Source organism: Stigmatopora argus, chromosome 10 (genome assembly GCF_051989625.1).
Source record: "Stigmatopora argus isolate UIUO_Sarg chromosome 10, RoL_Sarg_1.0, whole genome shotgun sequence".
NCBI classification, from domain to species: domain Eukaryota; kingdom Metazoa; phylum Chordata; class Actinopteri; order Syngnathiformes; family Syngnathidae; genus Stigmatopora; species Stigmatopora argus.
Window position 1 is genome coordinate 11,243,661 of NC_135396.1, and position 17,223 is coordinate 11,260,883.

The 17,223-nt window shown below is 38.0% G+C and overlaps 2 protein-coding genes across 2 annotated transcripts in view; both read right to left on the bottom strand.

Annotated features, from left to right (window-relative positions):
• The window catches only part of pik3cb (phosphatidylinositol-4,5-bisphosphate 3-kinase, catalytic subunit beta), a 29,571-nt gene extending 23,683 nt beyond the window's left edge, over window positions 1-5,888 (bottom strand). The window contains exon 1 of the mRNA XM_077611748.1: window positions 5,645-5,888. The gene's annotated coding sequence lies outside the window, so the exon portion shown is untranslated. The remainder of the gene's footprint in view (window positions 1-5,644) is intronic.
• Window positions 5,889-12,638: 6,750 nt separating this feature from the next.
• Window positions 12,639-14,374, bottom strand: foxl2a (forkhead box L2a). Its single transcript, XM_077612064.1, has one exon. It carries the CDS (start codon window positions 14,158-14,160, stop codon window positions 13,243-13,245), a length of 918 nt encoding a protein of 305 aa, XP_077468190.1. The 5' UTR covers window positions 14,161-14,374; the 3' UTR covers window positions 12,639-13,242.
• Window positions 14,375-17,223: the final 2,849 nt, after the last annotated feature.

Here is a 17,223-nt window from a genome sequence, read left to right on the forward strand (position 1 = left end):
AGGATGCCAAGTTTTAACTCTTTAAAGGGATTCTTTGAATGCATAACATACTGAAAATGTGTGCATGTTTGTGTTTTCTACCATTTTTGGAGTCTTTTTTGGTCTTTTAACTTTCAGACACTTGCTGAAAGAATAACCACTGGCAGTTTTCTCAGATTTGGGTTACTTCCAAATGACATCAGTGAGGTTTTAGTCAAATACTGCATGTCTTGTGTTCAAACCTCTCATCTTTCCGCCATAATAGTGCAATTGATTTCACAATTTGGCTGGTGTAACGACAGCTACACAACAACAAATGAAATTACATTGTATTTTAATACATACAAGGAAACACTTTCTAGCACGTTAAAGTACTGATGTCCGATCTGGTACTCAGTATCAGTATTGGCCCGTGATACGACTATTTTAGTATTGGCTAGTATCTAGTAATTTGATCTTATCTGATCGAGGAGTTGCATGTTTTCAGCATTACCGTCCTTTTCGACTGCTGTAAATCAAACCACAGAGCAAACATGTCCCCTGAGTGGGGCTACATCTCTTTAGAAACTAATGACAGTAACAGATCATCGTGTAATATCGTAAACAAAACATTCTTGACTAAAGACAACACATTAATCATTCACATTATTTTTACTGGTCTAAAAATATGTCTAGCAGTCCGGCATCGTCAAAACATCTTCAGAAAACTCTAATTGAATCAGAAGTCAAAAAGTATCGGGACATCTCTAATTAAAATTGTTGCGTGGTGACCACGTGCGAATCTGTTGGTAGTTCTGACGGAAAAGAGATGCTCCTTTGGCACCACACTGAGTGTGGTCTCTAAGATTTAAGGTACATTTCTCATCCACATAGTACTTCAGTGCACAGTTACTACAGCAGGGATCAGACTTTGATGACTCTCTGACACCCACCCCCACCCCATACACAAACTTCCTTTCCTACACCCATCTTTGGCAGAGGGAATTTTAGGAATGCAGAACCTTAACTCAATTCCAAGCCTCATCAGACAAAATTGTCATGCACAAGCTTTCACAAAGGCAAATTTGGATTAAGCCGTTACTCAGGTTCTGTTTTATACTCACACTTATTTCGAAAATTTATGGGCAGACCTAGAGGCATGTGATTTCATGCCCGAGAAGGTAGGGCAAGCTCTATCTGCAGTATATCTATTTGTATCAGAGCTCAGACTCACGTCCTTAATTCCCCTTTGGCATTCACATTGACAAACTTGAATGAGAGTGAGCGAGAAAGGTTATCCGTCTCCTTGTGCCCTGTGATGGTTTAGCCACCGATTCAGGGTGCCCTCTGCCTGGTATTTAGTTGGGATAGGCTCCAGCACCTCCAGCGACCCTTGTGAGAATAGGCGGTTCAGAAAATGACTAAATGAATGAATGAATGTTTATCGGCTTAGGAGTCAGGCATACTTCAGAATAATAGCTCTAGGTTAGCCAGGCAAAAACTATGTAGTAAATAAGATTAGCAGACTGTTAGGGCACCAATAGTCATAAAAATCCCTCCAGCCAAAATAAAGGAAAACAAAGATACACTCATTCGGTAGGATGTTTACGTTCTTCAGAAACACACCCACACACAACAGCTGTTTCATAACAAAGCATTTAATACAAGCGCTAAACTGAAGTTGATTTTTCCCTACTAAATGTTGCTTCATCTTTCAATATTCATTTATAGCTTCGATTGTCAAGCAGCTGAAAGTGGGTGGCCTGTGAATATGACCATGTGCATAGTGGCATGTGCCCCTCTGCTGCTGTTAATCAGCTACCCTTCCAACTGACTTTTCGAGCAAAGGTCTTACTGTGCACTTGTGGATCACTCCCACCTGCTTCAAATCATACAAAGACCACATTTTCAGACCATGTTTACCAACATAATTAAAGATACACACAATGATATAGCTGTCTTAAATCAACCATAGGTAATCCTTAAACCACAATGGTGTGTACGGTTGTCCATGGTATTGAAACATTCGAACAATGAGACATGATTACTTGTACGGTGGTGTTGCCATACCGATAAGTCACAGGTGACATAAAATACTAGTAACTGTTTACTCAGGTAATCTGTGTTCTTTGTTTTCACTACTTACTTTGGCAAATAAATACAGCTTTGGGAGATTTTATAGGCAATCTTTTATTAAATGAACTTTGGTTTCTAGCGACAAATGATAGCAGACTTGTGTTCAGCCTTCTTAAAGTTAAAGCTCATCAAAAATGGACGTGGCTTAAGGCCTCATTTTAATGGTGAATATATTGCCACTTTGGTGACTCTTTGGTGAAACAATGCAAAGCACATTTGTTTGTATAGTGAAACACAAGGGAATTCAGATTAGAGTTGTAATTCCCATTGTTACATATTACACTTGTTTGGTCCCAGTTTTGCAAACTACCCCATGATTTGGTTAAAATTTCCATAGTAGTGTAGCTGATTTCTATAAATAGTATGACACACGCACCAGGACAGTGTCCATTGAATTTAGCAAAGAAGAGAAAAACAAAACATCAAAACACATTTACATTCTTCTTATTTAAGCAGCTGTATTTTTGGATGTCTCAAAGCATTAGAACTAGGTGCAACAGAAGAAAAAAAGAAATTAAATGCACCTGATGCTGTTAGGCAAGTGCATTCGATAACAGACTAAGAAATCATTTACCTCCACCAATGACTGCATTATTGATTGGGAAAACTACGTGTAAAAAAACTGGCCCTAGTTACACATTCCATCCAGATGACACAAAAGTTGTGTTTCTGAATCATCCAAAGAATTGGTACAAATAACCAGTGTTGCACCGATACAATTTTTTTTGATTGCAATACCGATTCCTGGTGAAACAAATGGAGGGAAACAGATGTCTGAATTGATTATGTGGTTTGGGAATAGAATCTGCATCAAGCTACAGCACATTCGGGACAATTTACCAATAACATACACAACCTCGCCCTACTCATGTTTAATTTGCTTTGAACATGTTTTCTGCCAGTTTTCTCTAGGTTAGTCCCTTTTCCCGCTCTCTCTCATGCATTCCTTGGCACGTCTTGGCCTGTTGTATGTTCATTACCAACGGGAAGAATTCCAAGGAGCTGCTCTAATCTCCTAATCATATTTCAAACATATTTTCATTTGTATCACATTCAAGTCTGCTTATTTCTCAGATCTAAAAAATTAAAAAAATTAAAAAAATCTAAAATAAACAAATGGGCTTTCATGCTCAAAGCCATTGTGAAATATTCAAGTGATTAAGTCAGAAGCAACTCCCTTTCGATGTACTATTTTGGAGGATGTTACACAAGCCTCTAACAGTTGTTACAAGAACATGTCAAATTTCAATGCTGCGCTGTTAAAATCTGGTGTGTAAATAAGTGTGTATTGTCCAAAGTTAAATTATCCTTCTTTCTATTTGGCATCCAAACAAAAAAACACTTTTACAAGTTGTATTTTAACATTTTAGTTGTACAATATGTTAGCATTTTAGCAAATATGCCATATTACAAACATCATTTCCCAAGTGCTGACAGGCTAAAATCAAACATTTAAAATTAACTAATTTGAGGAAGGACTTTTGTCAAAATGATCATTTCTTAAACAGAACTTGACATTTGAAAAATCCAGAGGAGAAATTCAAAACACTCCTGAATACGGCTCAAAGAGTAATAGTAATTTACCCTTTTTAATAACTTTTTCAACATGCTGCCTCTTAAATGTTTCTTAAAATCTGTTATTTTCCGTGTATAATTTTATCGACTGAATCAAAAAGATTTGACACAATTGCCAATTACCGATTCAGGTATCTTCTTCATGATGATGTAATTTATTTGATGTGACATTTCTCAAGGACTCAGGCACCATAAAAACTGAATTTTAACAGGGAAAATATATTTGTGAATATATTTTGTGTGGTATTTAAGAGATAATTGATGTGCTCATGAGATTTTTTTGTGATTCAAATGTATTATTGCTCTCAGTTTCACATACTTTGAAATATAGCCAGGTGGATGAAAAAATAATGCATGAGAGAAACTTCTTGTGTGAAGCACAACAAAGGATTTGACTAAAAATTGTCGAGAGGATTGATAAAGATCGTGAGTAACGACCCTGTGTGGTGAAGTCCAGCGTTTTTCCTCTACTACACTATCACCAATATTCAAATTCAACTTTGGCAAAGATAAGATTATGTTCAGTACTGTAATTGGAATTTTCTGTCATGCAGGACTGCACTAGATGATACATAGATATGTTGCTTTACTTTATATCGCAGCTACATGACAAAGAGGTGAGGAGTGTTTAATCTAGTATCAGCGCTCCTTTAATTGTCCAAGTTAACTTGTATTTAATGGGTCACTGTAATATAGCATACATTGGCACTTACCGTATTTTACGGAGTATAAGTCACATTTTTTAAAAATAGTTTAGTTGGGGGTGCATCTTCTCTGTGAAATTCGGCACACATTATTTATTATATTATGTCAAGTTATTGTTCAGGCCCAAAGGAAACCAATCGACTGGATTAAATTTTACTCTCAGGCAATATACAAATCGTACTTTGGTGATCGATGTAATGACCCTTGTAGTAAAACATCATTTGATCTTTTCTAATACAATAAGGTGACAACAAAACTAAATACAAGTGATGGGATTCGATCCCAGCTAACCACAGGCTCCAGACGGGGGACACCCCGAATCGGTGGCCAGCCAATCGCAGGGCGCGAGGACAACGACAAGCATTCACGCTCATACTCATACCTTGGGGAAATTTAGAGTGTTTACACAGCTTACTCTGTATCTTTTGGGGATTTGGGAGAAAACCCATGGAAGTCCAGGGAGAACATGCAAACTCCACACAGTGAGAACCGACCTGGGATCGAACCCTCGACCCCCGATCTATTGGCACTCCTCATTACAATATTTATACATAAACTCACCCTTACAAGATGATCTCATCATCTTTTAGGTTTTTTTGATTTTACACCAAAATCTCTCAGACGTGTTTGCTCCTCCCAAAGACTGCAATTGTATGGCAGAATGGCTGACATGTTCTGTCAACAGTTTCACATCCCCTTCATTTTCTGTCCAACTGTCAAAATGTGCACAGCTGGAATCACGGCACTCGCTTTAAATATCGCAGTAGACTGCCATGCTCTAAGACAACAACCAACAGTTTCTGAAATAAAACACCACACTGATCAAAATGCAGTGAGAATCAAGACATTTTTCATGAAAGATGAAATGACAAAGGCGCTTTAACGATTACAAAACATAGAATACAAACATGAAGTGTTCAAAACTTGGGTACAACCACATGAGGGAGGAAAAAACTCCCTCAAAGAAAACACAAGCTTTGATTTGTTATTGCATGGCCGATAAATCGGACAAAATCGGCTTCACTTGCGCCCATGACTAAGAGGGACCCAAGAGTAAACGATCCGTAGATGAGGCATATATGTGGAGGGGTCCAAAGTGACCCCTGTACCAAATAGCTGGCATCACGTCTAAACTGAAAGTCTTGATCTGAAACATAACTCATTGCATATACAACAGAATAGAATCCAATAGAAAAGCATGCGAGTCTAATGATCGGAGTTCGGCGTGACTTGATAGTAACCAACAACAACATATCGAGTTCGGTTTTACCTTGAGTCACGGTTCTTGGGGGGACGTTTCACGGCGTGTCACGCAAACTTCGGAACGATTGACCACAAGACTCGTTGTAGGCATTAAAAGGCCGTGAAAGAGGCGACCACCTGACCGGTTGTCTCCAGACACAGGTGGGAGGGAGATTGACGCTGTGGACGATCTTCCTGTTGTAGCCGGAGGTGAAGTATCACTGCCGCCACGACCGATATTTCCTCCGGCGGCTGAGCTCGCCCACCTCCAAGTGAGGTTAGAGACAATAACTCTGACTTCCGTTCGTGTTGATTTAAAATTAATAGTTCTCAACGATCGTAAAAATGGAAATATACCGTGATAACGCTATATATTGCAGACAATATTGGATTATATGTGTAAGAATAAATCACAATGCAGTGTTTTAATTTAAAATTGTAAGAATTACAAAATTGTGAGGAGGAAAATAGTAAAACACTTTTATTGTGAAAATAAATTTCCTTTCATACGTCGTGCATATTTCCAAACTGTCAGTAGGTCACTAACTTTCTGACTTCTGCTTTATTTGAGGATAATGTTTTATTTTCTCCATATTTTTGTTATATACAACTCCAACCAACCATTCTTGACAGTCTATACTTGTAATCAAACGCGTTAGTGAATATCATAGGACGACTGGACTCAAAAATTGTCTGTCAATATTATACTTTGCTGCCTCCTGGTGATGTTTTATCCTTCTCACACAACAGAGCGTTCTCACTAAGGCTGGGGCGACCAATCTTTTTTTTCCCTCCGAACAAACAATGAAAAGGTGCAAGGGCCGACTTCCAGCACCCCCACAACCCTCGTGAGGATAAACGGTTCTTTTTTTCTGCCTTGAGATTTTGAAGATCCACAATTTAGGAAATTTCATTAAATAAATAAATAACGCAACCACGATTTATTATTGTTTTTCATATTATTGTTTTGTAATGCCAAAACCTGCTAGGTTTCAGATAGATAGGTTACTTATTGGCCAGTGTTTTCCTAAACCAAGGACAATGTGGATCTATCAGTAGTGTCTTCTTTTGGCTACAAGAGGGCAGTATTGGCCAGAAAAGGGAGTCAAACTATTTCAGATTTAAAATGAGCACATTTAGGGTTTATTTTAAGGTGTCAGTGTGTTAGGTTAAATTGATCGATATAATTTATTTCTGGGTAATTGTACCAAACACACCTGCAGCACAATGAACACGCAGAATCCAATCATGCTGATACCAACAATGAGACAATGTAGTCAAAAATCTCATGTGGTGAGTGTTTTGAAAAAGTGGGGGATCAAGATCAACCCCATAACCTTTCGAATACCCGAAAAAGCATTTGTTCAAAGGGAGTCACCGACAGTCATCCAGTCATTGCTTGGCCTTTCCTTATTTGATCTAAAAGTCTCCGAACCATTGATCCAAACACACTATGCAATCCCATCACACATGATAAGCGTGTAATGAGAAGCACATTAATCCTGAAGGTTAACCTGAGCAAATGCCTTACTTTGCTTAATTGTCTCATAGGCTTTGCCAATCGGTGTGTAATTGCTGTCAGGAAATATGTCTGAAATTGGATATCGCTTGGGCAAAACAAAATGAATTTATGTAAAGAAAATGTCACCAAAACCCCAATAAACTAAAGCAGCGAACAAGTTACACACAAAGAGGGAACATTTTAAACTGTGACAGTCAAAGAGCCACACCTAATGTCAGAAGTAGCATAAAAAAATCCAATCTTCTAAATTATTTTTTTAAATATAATTTATTATTTGTTTTTAATGGGCCCTGATGGATTTGAGTGTGTTTTAAGAGAGAATAAGAATAAGAGAAATACGAAACAAGGCAAATGGCCAGCCATAATATATAGAAAATATGATCAGAAGCAAAGAGCCACATTAATTTTGGCTGGGAGCCGCATGCGGCTTGAGAGCCAGCCCTGAACTAAAGTATGAGTACTAAGTGTAGTAGATAGAAAATAGGACTAAGTGTTTTTCTTGTTAGGAATTTGCAACTGAAGACTAGATTGTGGTTATGCAACCAGTCTCTGTCCTTGTTTCATTGACCGTGAACTTGCACCACTTCAGTTTAGAAGAACAAAAAGACAAACAGGTGTCTCTTCTTATCCCCATAGGAATGTGGCTTCATCCTTGATTAATTGTAATGTTAACAGGAGAGCGGTTCTCCTAATAGCTTCTTGTTGCGGAAGTTTTTAGGGGGGCGGTTAAGAGGAAAGAGTTTTAAAAATAGACTCAATGCACGATGGGAAAACACAAGGCATAAAAATCCCAACAAAGCAATTTGCAGCTCATAATCAAGAGAGTGGAAGCATTTTATCTCATTTCCCTTCACAGTATGAAGATGCCATGCTGTGCTTCATGTACAAGGTGGTAAATATTAAACAGCACAGTAATGCTTGGAGGTGAAAAGCCATTTAAAAATGTGTTTGCTGAGCCAAAAGTGATGTTTTGCACAGTTAATTTTCTCCCTCACAAACACTCAACCGCACGCACACGTACTCACATACACACAACTAAAAATGAACCAACGTTCATATATTTCACATTTCTTATCACGCAGACAAATGTTTTCTTTGTTCTGCTAATTGTGAGTAGTAGATAAATCTAATAATGTTACATAGTAAAATGTCATTGTGAACACATGATTGCAAATGATCAAAATATGTTATTATAGGTGGAAACCTTTTATATATGATATTCTTTTAAACTAGATCTCTACACTGCGATATATTGGTGCTGGTGAGAGCACCGTATGCAACACGTTTCCAGGGATTAAAACAAAAAGTTTCCGATTTATAAACTTTGGAGTGTATATCAACACACATTGGGATTATTTTGGCATTGGATGTGTCTATTGTCTTAGTGTCTTGTCATGAGGATATCAACCAGCAGCAATGTAAAAATACAGAAATAGGAAGTAGTGAAGTAGAAATCTAGTACAAGTGAAACTTCTGAGCTCCAAGAAGAAAAAGGAATGGAAAGAAACGCTCGTGCAGATTGAAACAATTGCCGGATTTTCTGCGAATCAAATTGGAGAACATTTTCCTGTTTGAAGCAAGTGTATAGCAAACAGTGGTGACCTCCTCCTCCCTATGCACTCTCCTTTTTCAATAGCTTTGACATGATGTTGAGTTGCTCTTCATTCTTAGACAGGAGAGAAGGCACGCAGCTATTCTATTGTGTGTGAGAAATGTGCAACCTGTGTGTGACTTGACTGGCTGGGTGGCATGGCATGTGCACCGTGGAGCATGCAAGATGTCACAACCGGAACGTGTGCAGGTATAATAAGTGTGCGCGCATAGGAGGCGAAAGGAAACACGAGGGCCCAAATACGTTGTTCCTACAGCGACCTGACCTCGTTTGTCGTCTTGATTATAATCTGTCATCTGTTAGCGCACAACAAAGGATACAATCACGGTTATTCATGTGCCCCTAGCGGAAAATACGCATGCAAACAAACCACACTGCTAAATTTGGGAGGCAGGAACAAATGATGTGAGTTGATTATTTGTTTTTAAGCATTTTTTTATACATGCATATATTGTATGATATCAAAATGTATATATATTTTTTGCTAAAGTACAATATTTGCACTGTACAGTGTTAGGGATTCAGTTGAGAAGCACATACTATAGTATGATGCAGACTTTTAAAATTGTAATGTATTTATTTGGTTTTATTCAGACAGTGATCTTCTGGTTCAATGTGCTTTCAAAAGAACATGTTTATGTCTTTTGCAAACCAAGGTTGTTCCATAAGTGATGTGGTGCTTTTTAAAAAGTTTACATGTTTGATTGTAAAGATGTTGACATATAGAATAGTGATATTACTGCATAGCACAGTAGTTGAATATACAAATTGTATTTTCAGATAAACAACTTACAGAAATCAAGAGAGCAAATTACAGTTTTCACCTTCAACACCGAAGTCAGCTGAATGAACCACTACACTATCAGTGACATCAAGTTCAATTTTTTTAACTATTTGTTGATTTAAAAACAATGAGTTTCCTACAGGAGGTCTTGCATTTTAATGTGGTACATTTAAAGTGCATGCTAAAAAACTACGAGGATGATATTTTTGGGTCTTGGTATTTGTTCCATAAAGTCACAGCATGTTTTAGAAACAACAATAAAAAGACAAATAAACAAGAACACGTGGTCCTCACTCAATTTCAATTTTAATTTCAAGAATTAACCCAAAGCTTATTAGTGATTTTGGGGATATAAATCATCCTTGCAATTTTACCATACATATATTATTCATTCACGTTTTCTTCATTTAAGAATGTTATGAGAAATATATATATGCATAAGAAATGTATTCAAATGACCAAAAATAGTCATTTGATTTGTTAATTTGTTAATGTTTTGCATTTTGCAACATTTGTTTTAATTGTACATTGAAAGGAAAGGGATTCTTTTTTTAATACTAAATTTGAATCAAACATCTTGTAAGTTCAAATATTAATTTGCGTTTGTTGATTATTAATTAAGTTAATAAAGTTGTAATTATACAAGAATAAAAAGCCATTACGCATGTTCTTTGCAGGATCAAATCGAGGCCTGTGTCAACTTGGAGCCATGAACCTCGACTACATGGCCTTATCTCCCCAAGCCCCTGAGACATCCTGTATGCAGGCCCATTGTTTCAGACCTCCCGGGTGAACTGTCAACCCCTCTGTGAGCATGCACATGCACACCTGCCAAGTACCGGAGTTCACCCACACGGTCATTCTATATAAACGTGGATTGTGGTTATTTCTCATGCGTTTTCGACTGGAATAACTATTTAAATCTCACAAAATTCTTTTCAAAACACATAAATAAATAAAAAAACACACTAATAATCATTGTGCAAAAAATCTGCACTGATAATCATGTGATTGTTTGCCTGTAAATAAAAATAAAATACAAATAAATTAAAAATAATATATTTTGAAGAGCGGACCATGTGTAATATCCTTTTGAAAACTCGGATGACCCACTCGGCCTGAAGAGTTTATGTGTACTTGCGCTTTGCACACGAGCGAAAAGTTTTAAACACTTGTATTTGTTGTTGTTAGAGGGGTGTTTGGAATACATTTGCCATTCAAACGGGTGCTTATCTCTCTTTTGTTTATAAAACATAAATTTGAGGAAGCAAAGAACGTACACATAATATGCTACTCTTGCACACATGGATGCCCAAGTGTTGCTTCTAGTTATATTTTCACAATATAATATTGTATACTAACAGGATGCAGTCTATGCTTATAGGCAATGTGAATCCACTCTTAACTTAAAAGAAGGTAACCATAAAGAAATGCTTAATTAATCACATAGACTGAAATAACCAATTCACTGACTGCATTTAATAATCATTCTAATAATAATAATAAAAAACAAGAATAAGAATTCATGGTAAATGGGCTAAAAGGCATGTAGAAATGTATGATGTGCTGTTTCCCGTTTTAAATACATTTTTTTTGCTGTATCTTGCCAATTTTAATGTGACTTTCATATCTCATGGTCATTTTTCTGGATTGATTGTTTTTTTTTGTTTTAATTGATTCTTGCTGTTTTTTTTGCATGATCTGAAGCGCAACAAATAAAATTTCCTTGCATCGCCTTGTCTTACCTTGCCTAAAATTATTATAATAAAAAGTCTAATGTGATTTCATGGCGCTTTCATTTTCACTTAATCTAAAGTCTTCCATTTTATTATTTCTCCACCTTACTATTCGTTTATTAATGCACTTGCCATTTGTAAAATGTTCACTTTAACTGTGATCTGCCTGGGAGAAAATCACGCTATGACGATTCAAATGTAAATGGTAATACACGAAAAGAACCTAAAGACAAAACAGCAAACATAGGTCAGAGAGAACACTGTTATTTCTCCAGGCGCACCATAGATTTAATAAAGATTCCCTTAAGGGCAGACACACGGGAGTCTGTGGGTGTGTGTATTTGGTGTGTGCGTGTGTGTATTTGTCTTGATATTGCATTTGGATGAAAAGTGTGTATGACAGTGTGTATCGCAGGGAGAGAGTGAATATGAGTGTATGTCTACGCCTCAGAATGAAAACACGGCTGAGTTTCACTTTGAACATGGACGCCAAATTCATGTGATCCCAGAAGGGTCAGCCCATAATTTCTCAAGAAAAATATAGACTACACCTATCTGCTTTCCAAGTCCCAAATAACGACCAAGTGTACACGTTTGCATCTTGAATATAATCCAGCCAATAGTATTTATTCTGACGCACAACCATTCTTGTTATTGAAATATGATCACAACGTGATTGTGTTTGAATTCGTTGCATAAAATATCATTGCATTCTGATGTCATCTAATTAGACGTGTCCCGTGGGTGATTTATTTCCAGACGTACAGCACAAATATCGCCTTTTGATAATTCAATATTTTTTTTCCGTTCACTTACTATTACAAAAAGCATTTAGATTTAGAGAAATTAATTTTGGTTTTGCATTATCTATCTCTTGGGATGAATGTTTTATTTTCAAGATGACTTTGTAATTGTGATTGTTGCTGCTAATTCCAAATTGAAAAAGAATGAAAATAAATGCACATTTCAAAATTGGACCGAATTTTAGGTGCGTGTTTTGTTTTAAAATGTACAGTAATATAGTTAGTTCACCCTAATTTATGCCGTAGATAAAATGAGGCATCTCTCGAGCAAAATCAAACATTTTTCAATGAACTCGTGTATATTTAACAGGTTGAAAATCTATAACCGCCATTAATTCATTTAAATCAAACTTAATCATTTAGATGTTATTAGCTGAAATTACAGACAGGAAAACACTGTGCATAAATACAATACTAGATGAATTTATTTTTGATCAGTTAATGTAGGTCTAAGTTAAGGGCTTATTTTTTTTCAACGATTGTAAAAATATATTTTTTTTTCAGACATTCATCAGCAGTGATTATCACTGACTAATTAAAAGAGATTGCTTCATGACCACCGAAGTATTTTAGCAAATACAGGTTTATTAAGAAATTCACAAAACTAGAAAATATAGAAAAGTGCTAATCAAAATTAAGCATGGCCCCAAGATTTATGACACAATATAGACGTTCATTTAAAACAAAAAAAAAGATGTGGGAGGGAAAATGGCCCTGGCCTATATTTCATGGTACTGGAAATTCATACATGGGGATGAACACAACACAAAACATGGAATACTCTGAATTATTTAAGTGACGGGAAACCGATTTTAAACTGAAGATTTACAACGAGAAAAGGCTGTCTCAGTCAAAATTTTTGAATCAGTAATGGATTCAACATTTTTTTGTGCGTAAAATTGATAACACGCATTAAGGCAATTCCAGGCTTATTTCTTGCTAGAAATACAAAATATTTCGACACACCAACGTCATACAGAGGCAGCCCAATTCTAAATGTTGCGCTACATTTTTTTGCGCTCGGTGACCCCGCATACACCCACACTTCTCTGCATGGCTGCAACCCAAACATGCGGTCTCTCCCCCCAAAAAACCCATGAAAATCGGAGTCAGAGGAAAGGACGACAAGGCATCTCTTTGAAGAGTTCTGATCTGTACACGGGTCATATTTAAATATCAATCCTTGTGTGTAAGGCCGAGTGTTTGCTCTCGTGTTCCCAGTACGAACAGTGCATCATGGACAGCTCCGCAGGCTGGCGGGAGCAAGCGAACTGAAGCCCGGCTCCGTTACCGGACGACACCGGGGGCGGCCCGGCCGTGGCCGGGCTCAACTGCTGCGAGTGGTGGGGGTGTCCCGGGTGGTGGTGATGGTGGCTCATGCTGTTGTAAGAGTTCACCATCGCCGGGAGCGCCATTCCCTGCACCCGCGAGTAAGGGTTATACGAGGCGGGGGCGGACAGAGCCTTGACCGGGCTGACGTTCCCCCCGGCCATCTGACAGGAAGTGTAGGACATCGAGGTGGGCGGCTGGCCCAGCGTCCAGGAGTTATTCATGAAGCTGGACTGCAGGTACTTGGGTGGGGAGAGGTAGCCGTAGCCGTCCCCTCCGAACAAGGACTTCCCGGGCTGGAAATGCGTGGGCGGCGGCCTGAACGGTCGCTTCATTCGGCGGCGTCTCCGGTAGTTGCCCTTCTCGAACATGTCCTCGCAGGCCGGGTCGAGAGTCCAGTAGTTGCCCTTCCTTTCCCCGCCACCCTCGCGCGGAACTTTGATGAAGCACTCGTTGAGGCTCAGGTTGTGCCGGATGCTGTTTTGCCAGCCCTTTTTGTTTTTCTCATAGAATGGAAACTTACTGATGATGTACTGGTAGATGCCGGACAGCGTGAGGCGCTTCTCGGAACTCTCCCGGATGGCCATTGCGATGAGCGCCACATAGGAATAAGGAGGTTTCTGGGTCGGATCCGACTTTTCGGCCACCTTTTCCTGCACCGGCTCCTCCTTGACTCGCTCTTTCTCCTTGCTCGTGTTGCTATCGTGGATCATCAATGCCACCGCGTCATCGTCCGTGTTTGGGTAAGCGGCCATCATTTTCCAGCGACGCAAAAGAGCAGCCAAAACAAGGCGCTCGTCTCCCGTTGTTTCCGTGGTGAGGAACCGAGGTGACGGCAAATGATGCACGGGGAAGTCTTCCTCTTGCGGCTCTGGAGGTGGCCACACATGAGGACCGTCTTAGCTCCTTACCCCCCCCCCTAACCACCAAATTGGTTTATGACCAAGGAGCAGCTAGTTGTGATATGATGTGACTCGGTAAGCCCAACCCTTTCCTCGTTTTTTTTCTCTTCCATGCAGGGTGAGTTCGCGGACTCTTTTCTGCAGAACAACGTAGTGCCTCGTGATTTGTGCATTTGAAAGATCCGCCTCCAGTCTCACGGTCAATTGAATTACTAATACCTTAATTCAACACTTAATTATGGAGTCATTTCAGCGAGGGTTCCTGAAAAAACAGCAACACAATACAACAAAGATTGTGACGCTTGTCTTTGAATTGCAATCATTATTACGTGCTCTTAACTTACTAAAATAATGGCCGTGGTCATGATTTATTTGATGCCTTCAACATATATTGTACAAACATTTGTTGATGAATTGCTACACACATTGCATTGCAATTTTCAGTCATTTCGCGGTTGGATTGTAATAATTTAGAGAAAACATTTCTATTATTCTGACAGAACACGTGTAAACCGGTTTTGCTGCTTTTAATGTCACTTGTAAAAGAGAATAAATTATATGCAGCATGAGAAGGAACAATTTTACACAGTATTTATTATAATAATTATAATACTAATAATACTAATAACAATAACAACAACAATAGATTATTGTTATTGTTATTTTTTGTGAATAACAAAAATAATAACAAAAACAGAAATCTTTTTTAATGCCACTAAAAAAAAACATTTTCCGACAAGTGAATTTGAATGACTTGTCATATTTGAAAACAGGGACTTTCGGTGGACTTTTTGCTCAGTGCACATGCCACAATTCATAAAAACGTTTCAGTAGAAATGGAAAATATCCTCATTAACATCACCATAAAAAACTTGAAAAGCAATATAATATATTACGAAACTAATAGGTATTTACATGTGTTGCTGTATGCTCTAATTTCTTTAAATGTGTGTATAATAATAATTATAATATTTCTTTGCAGTGATGTAGCCTATAGATACTAAAGCACTATACTTTATGTAACCTTCCTAACCTAATGGTTTCATACTACTATTCGTCCCTCCAAAAACAAACAAACCAAAAAATAAACATTGAGCAAATATATTTATTCATCAACACCACTAAAAGAATAGACAAAAAAAATAACGATCATCTTTTGAAAAGGTGAGAATTAATAGTCATTTCAAATTTCGGCAATACATTGCAAAACGAATAAAGCAAAATAGAGAAATAAATAAATTAAAATGGCAAAACACAGGAGAAAAATATTTTTCTCCTCATTTAGATACACATCCATGCAATCACTGTATTTGCACATCCTCATCTGCACGCGTCAGTCAAGCTACGTGAAGGAAAAGAAAGACTTAATTAGTTCACAATGAGAGGGAGTGCATGGAAATGTGTCGCCTAAATATCTCCACAGGCCACCCATGGGGGTCCCAACGGGCCCTGGTGGAGTGTATTTCCGTGCTGTGCATGGGACTGACTGGATGTGTGCAGGTGGAGCAGCATTGGCATGTGTGTCATCACCCTGCAGACAGTCTGCACTCTCCAACTTGGCTTGAGGGCAGCAGCTGACCTGCGATGGGGGCCCACCATCCCTCAACGGGCAATTAAGGCCCATCGCAGGTTCCAAAACTTGCATTATGTCTTCATGCCTGCAGTTCCAGATTTTAGCGGCCGTTTATGAGAGACTGCACGGGCTTAAATAAGTGGCACATGAACCAAGTATTTAAATAAAATCAACCAATAACCCTTTATTTAATTCAATCACAATACTTGCATTTAACATTCATTCATTTACATAGAGTTTCAGCATTAAGGTTAAAGCTAGTCTAAACGCACTAAATTTAAATTTGATGAATTACTCTGCGTCCTAAAAAAATGTATGTTAATTATACGATTGTTTACTTAGCCTTCGACTCATAGTCACATGGAATATACTGTAACTCCAACAAAACAAGTGCTACGGAATATTAATTAATGAATATTGAGCATATTAAAACAAGAAGAGGATAAATGATTTCACAATAGTAAGGATAGACTGTGGCAGATGATTTGTATTTCTCTCTCTCTCTCTCTCTCTCTCTCTCTCTCTCTCTCACTCTCTCTTTCTCTCTCTCTCTCTCACTCTCTCTCTCTCTCACACACACACACACACACCACGTCACCACAAATATAAACCAGTGTGTCAACAATGTGTAAACAAAACAAAGGACTTGTAACGTGAACTCTTTTAGGTGATGAGGAATGTTAATTTGACATTAGCTTGTTTTTTTCTGGCATCGCCTTATAGGAGTCCAAAATAACAATGGGAGTCATTCAGATGCCCTATTTATGCCACCGTTAATGGATCATCAACCTAAATAAATTTTAGTTTAATATTATCCTTTGTTGAACTCATTTAACAAAATATCCAATTAAACATAAATATTTAAGTACTAAAGATCAAAAAACTAAATGTGTTTGATACTTTGCCAAATGCTTCAGATACAGAGATTACAATAAATTAATTATTATTATTAAACCATTGCAAGTTATATTAGGGCAAAGATAATAATTTAAATCAGCATTTTTTTTCAACAAACACAGATTCAATATTAAACTCCCTGGAAAACAACGCGTGAAGATATATTGCATGTGTCTGGGTTACAATTGCCTGGCATAGGTGTGGGCAGGTGCGGGCTAGATTCCCGCTAGTGGCGTTATGATTGTGATTGCGAATGGTCATCAGTCTCCCTACGGCTGACTGGCGACCAGTCTAGGGTATAGTCTGCCGTTCACCTGAAGTCGGCTGGGATAGGCTCTAACAACCCCTCCAACTCTTACGAGCATGCGCGGTATGGAAGATGAATGAATGAGTTGCAATTTCACAAACCCGAAGTAGCAACCAATACACATTTTGACCTACTAGAATGA

Coding starts and splice junctions, on each gene's coding strand:
- foxl2a (XM_077612064.1), bottom strand. CDS start 14,160: ATGATGGCCGCTTACCCAAACACGGACGATGACGCGGTGGCATTGATG.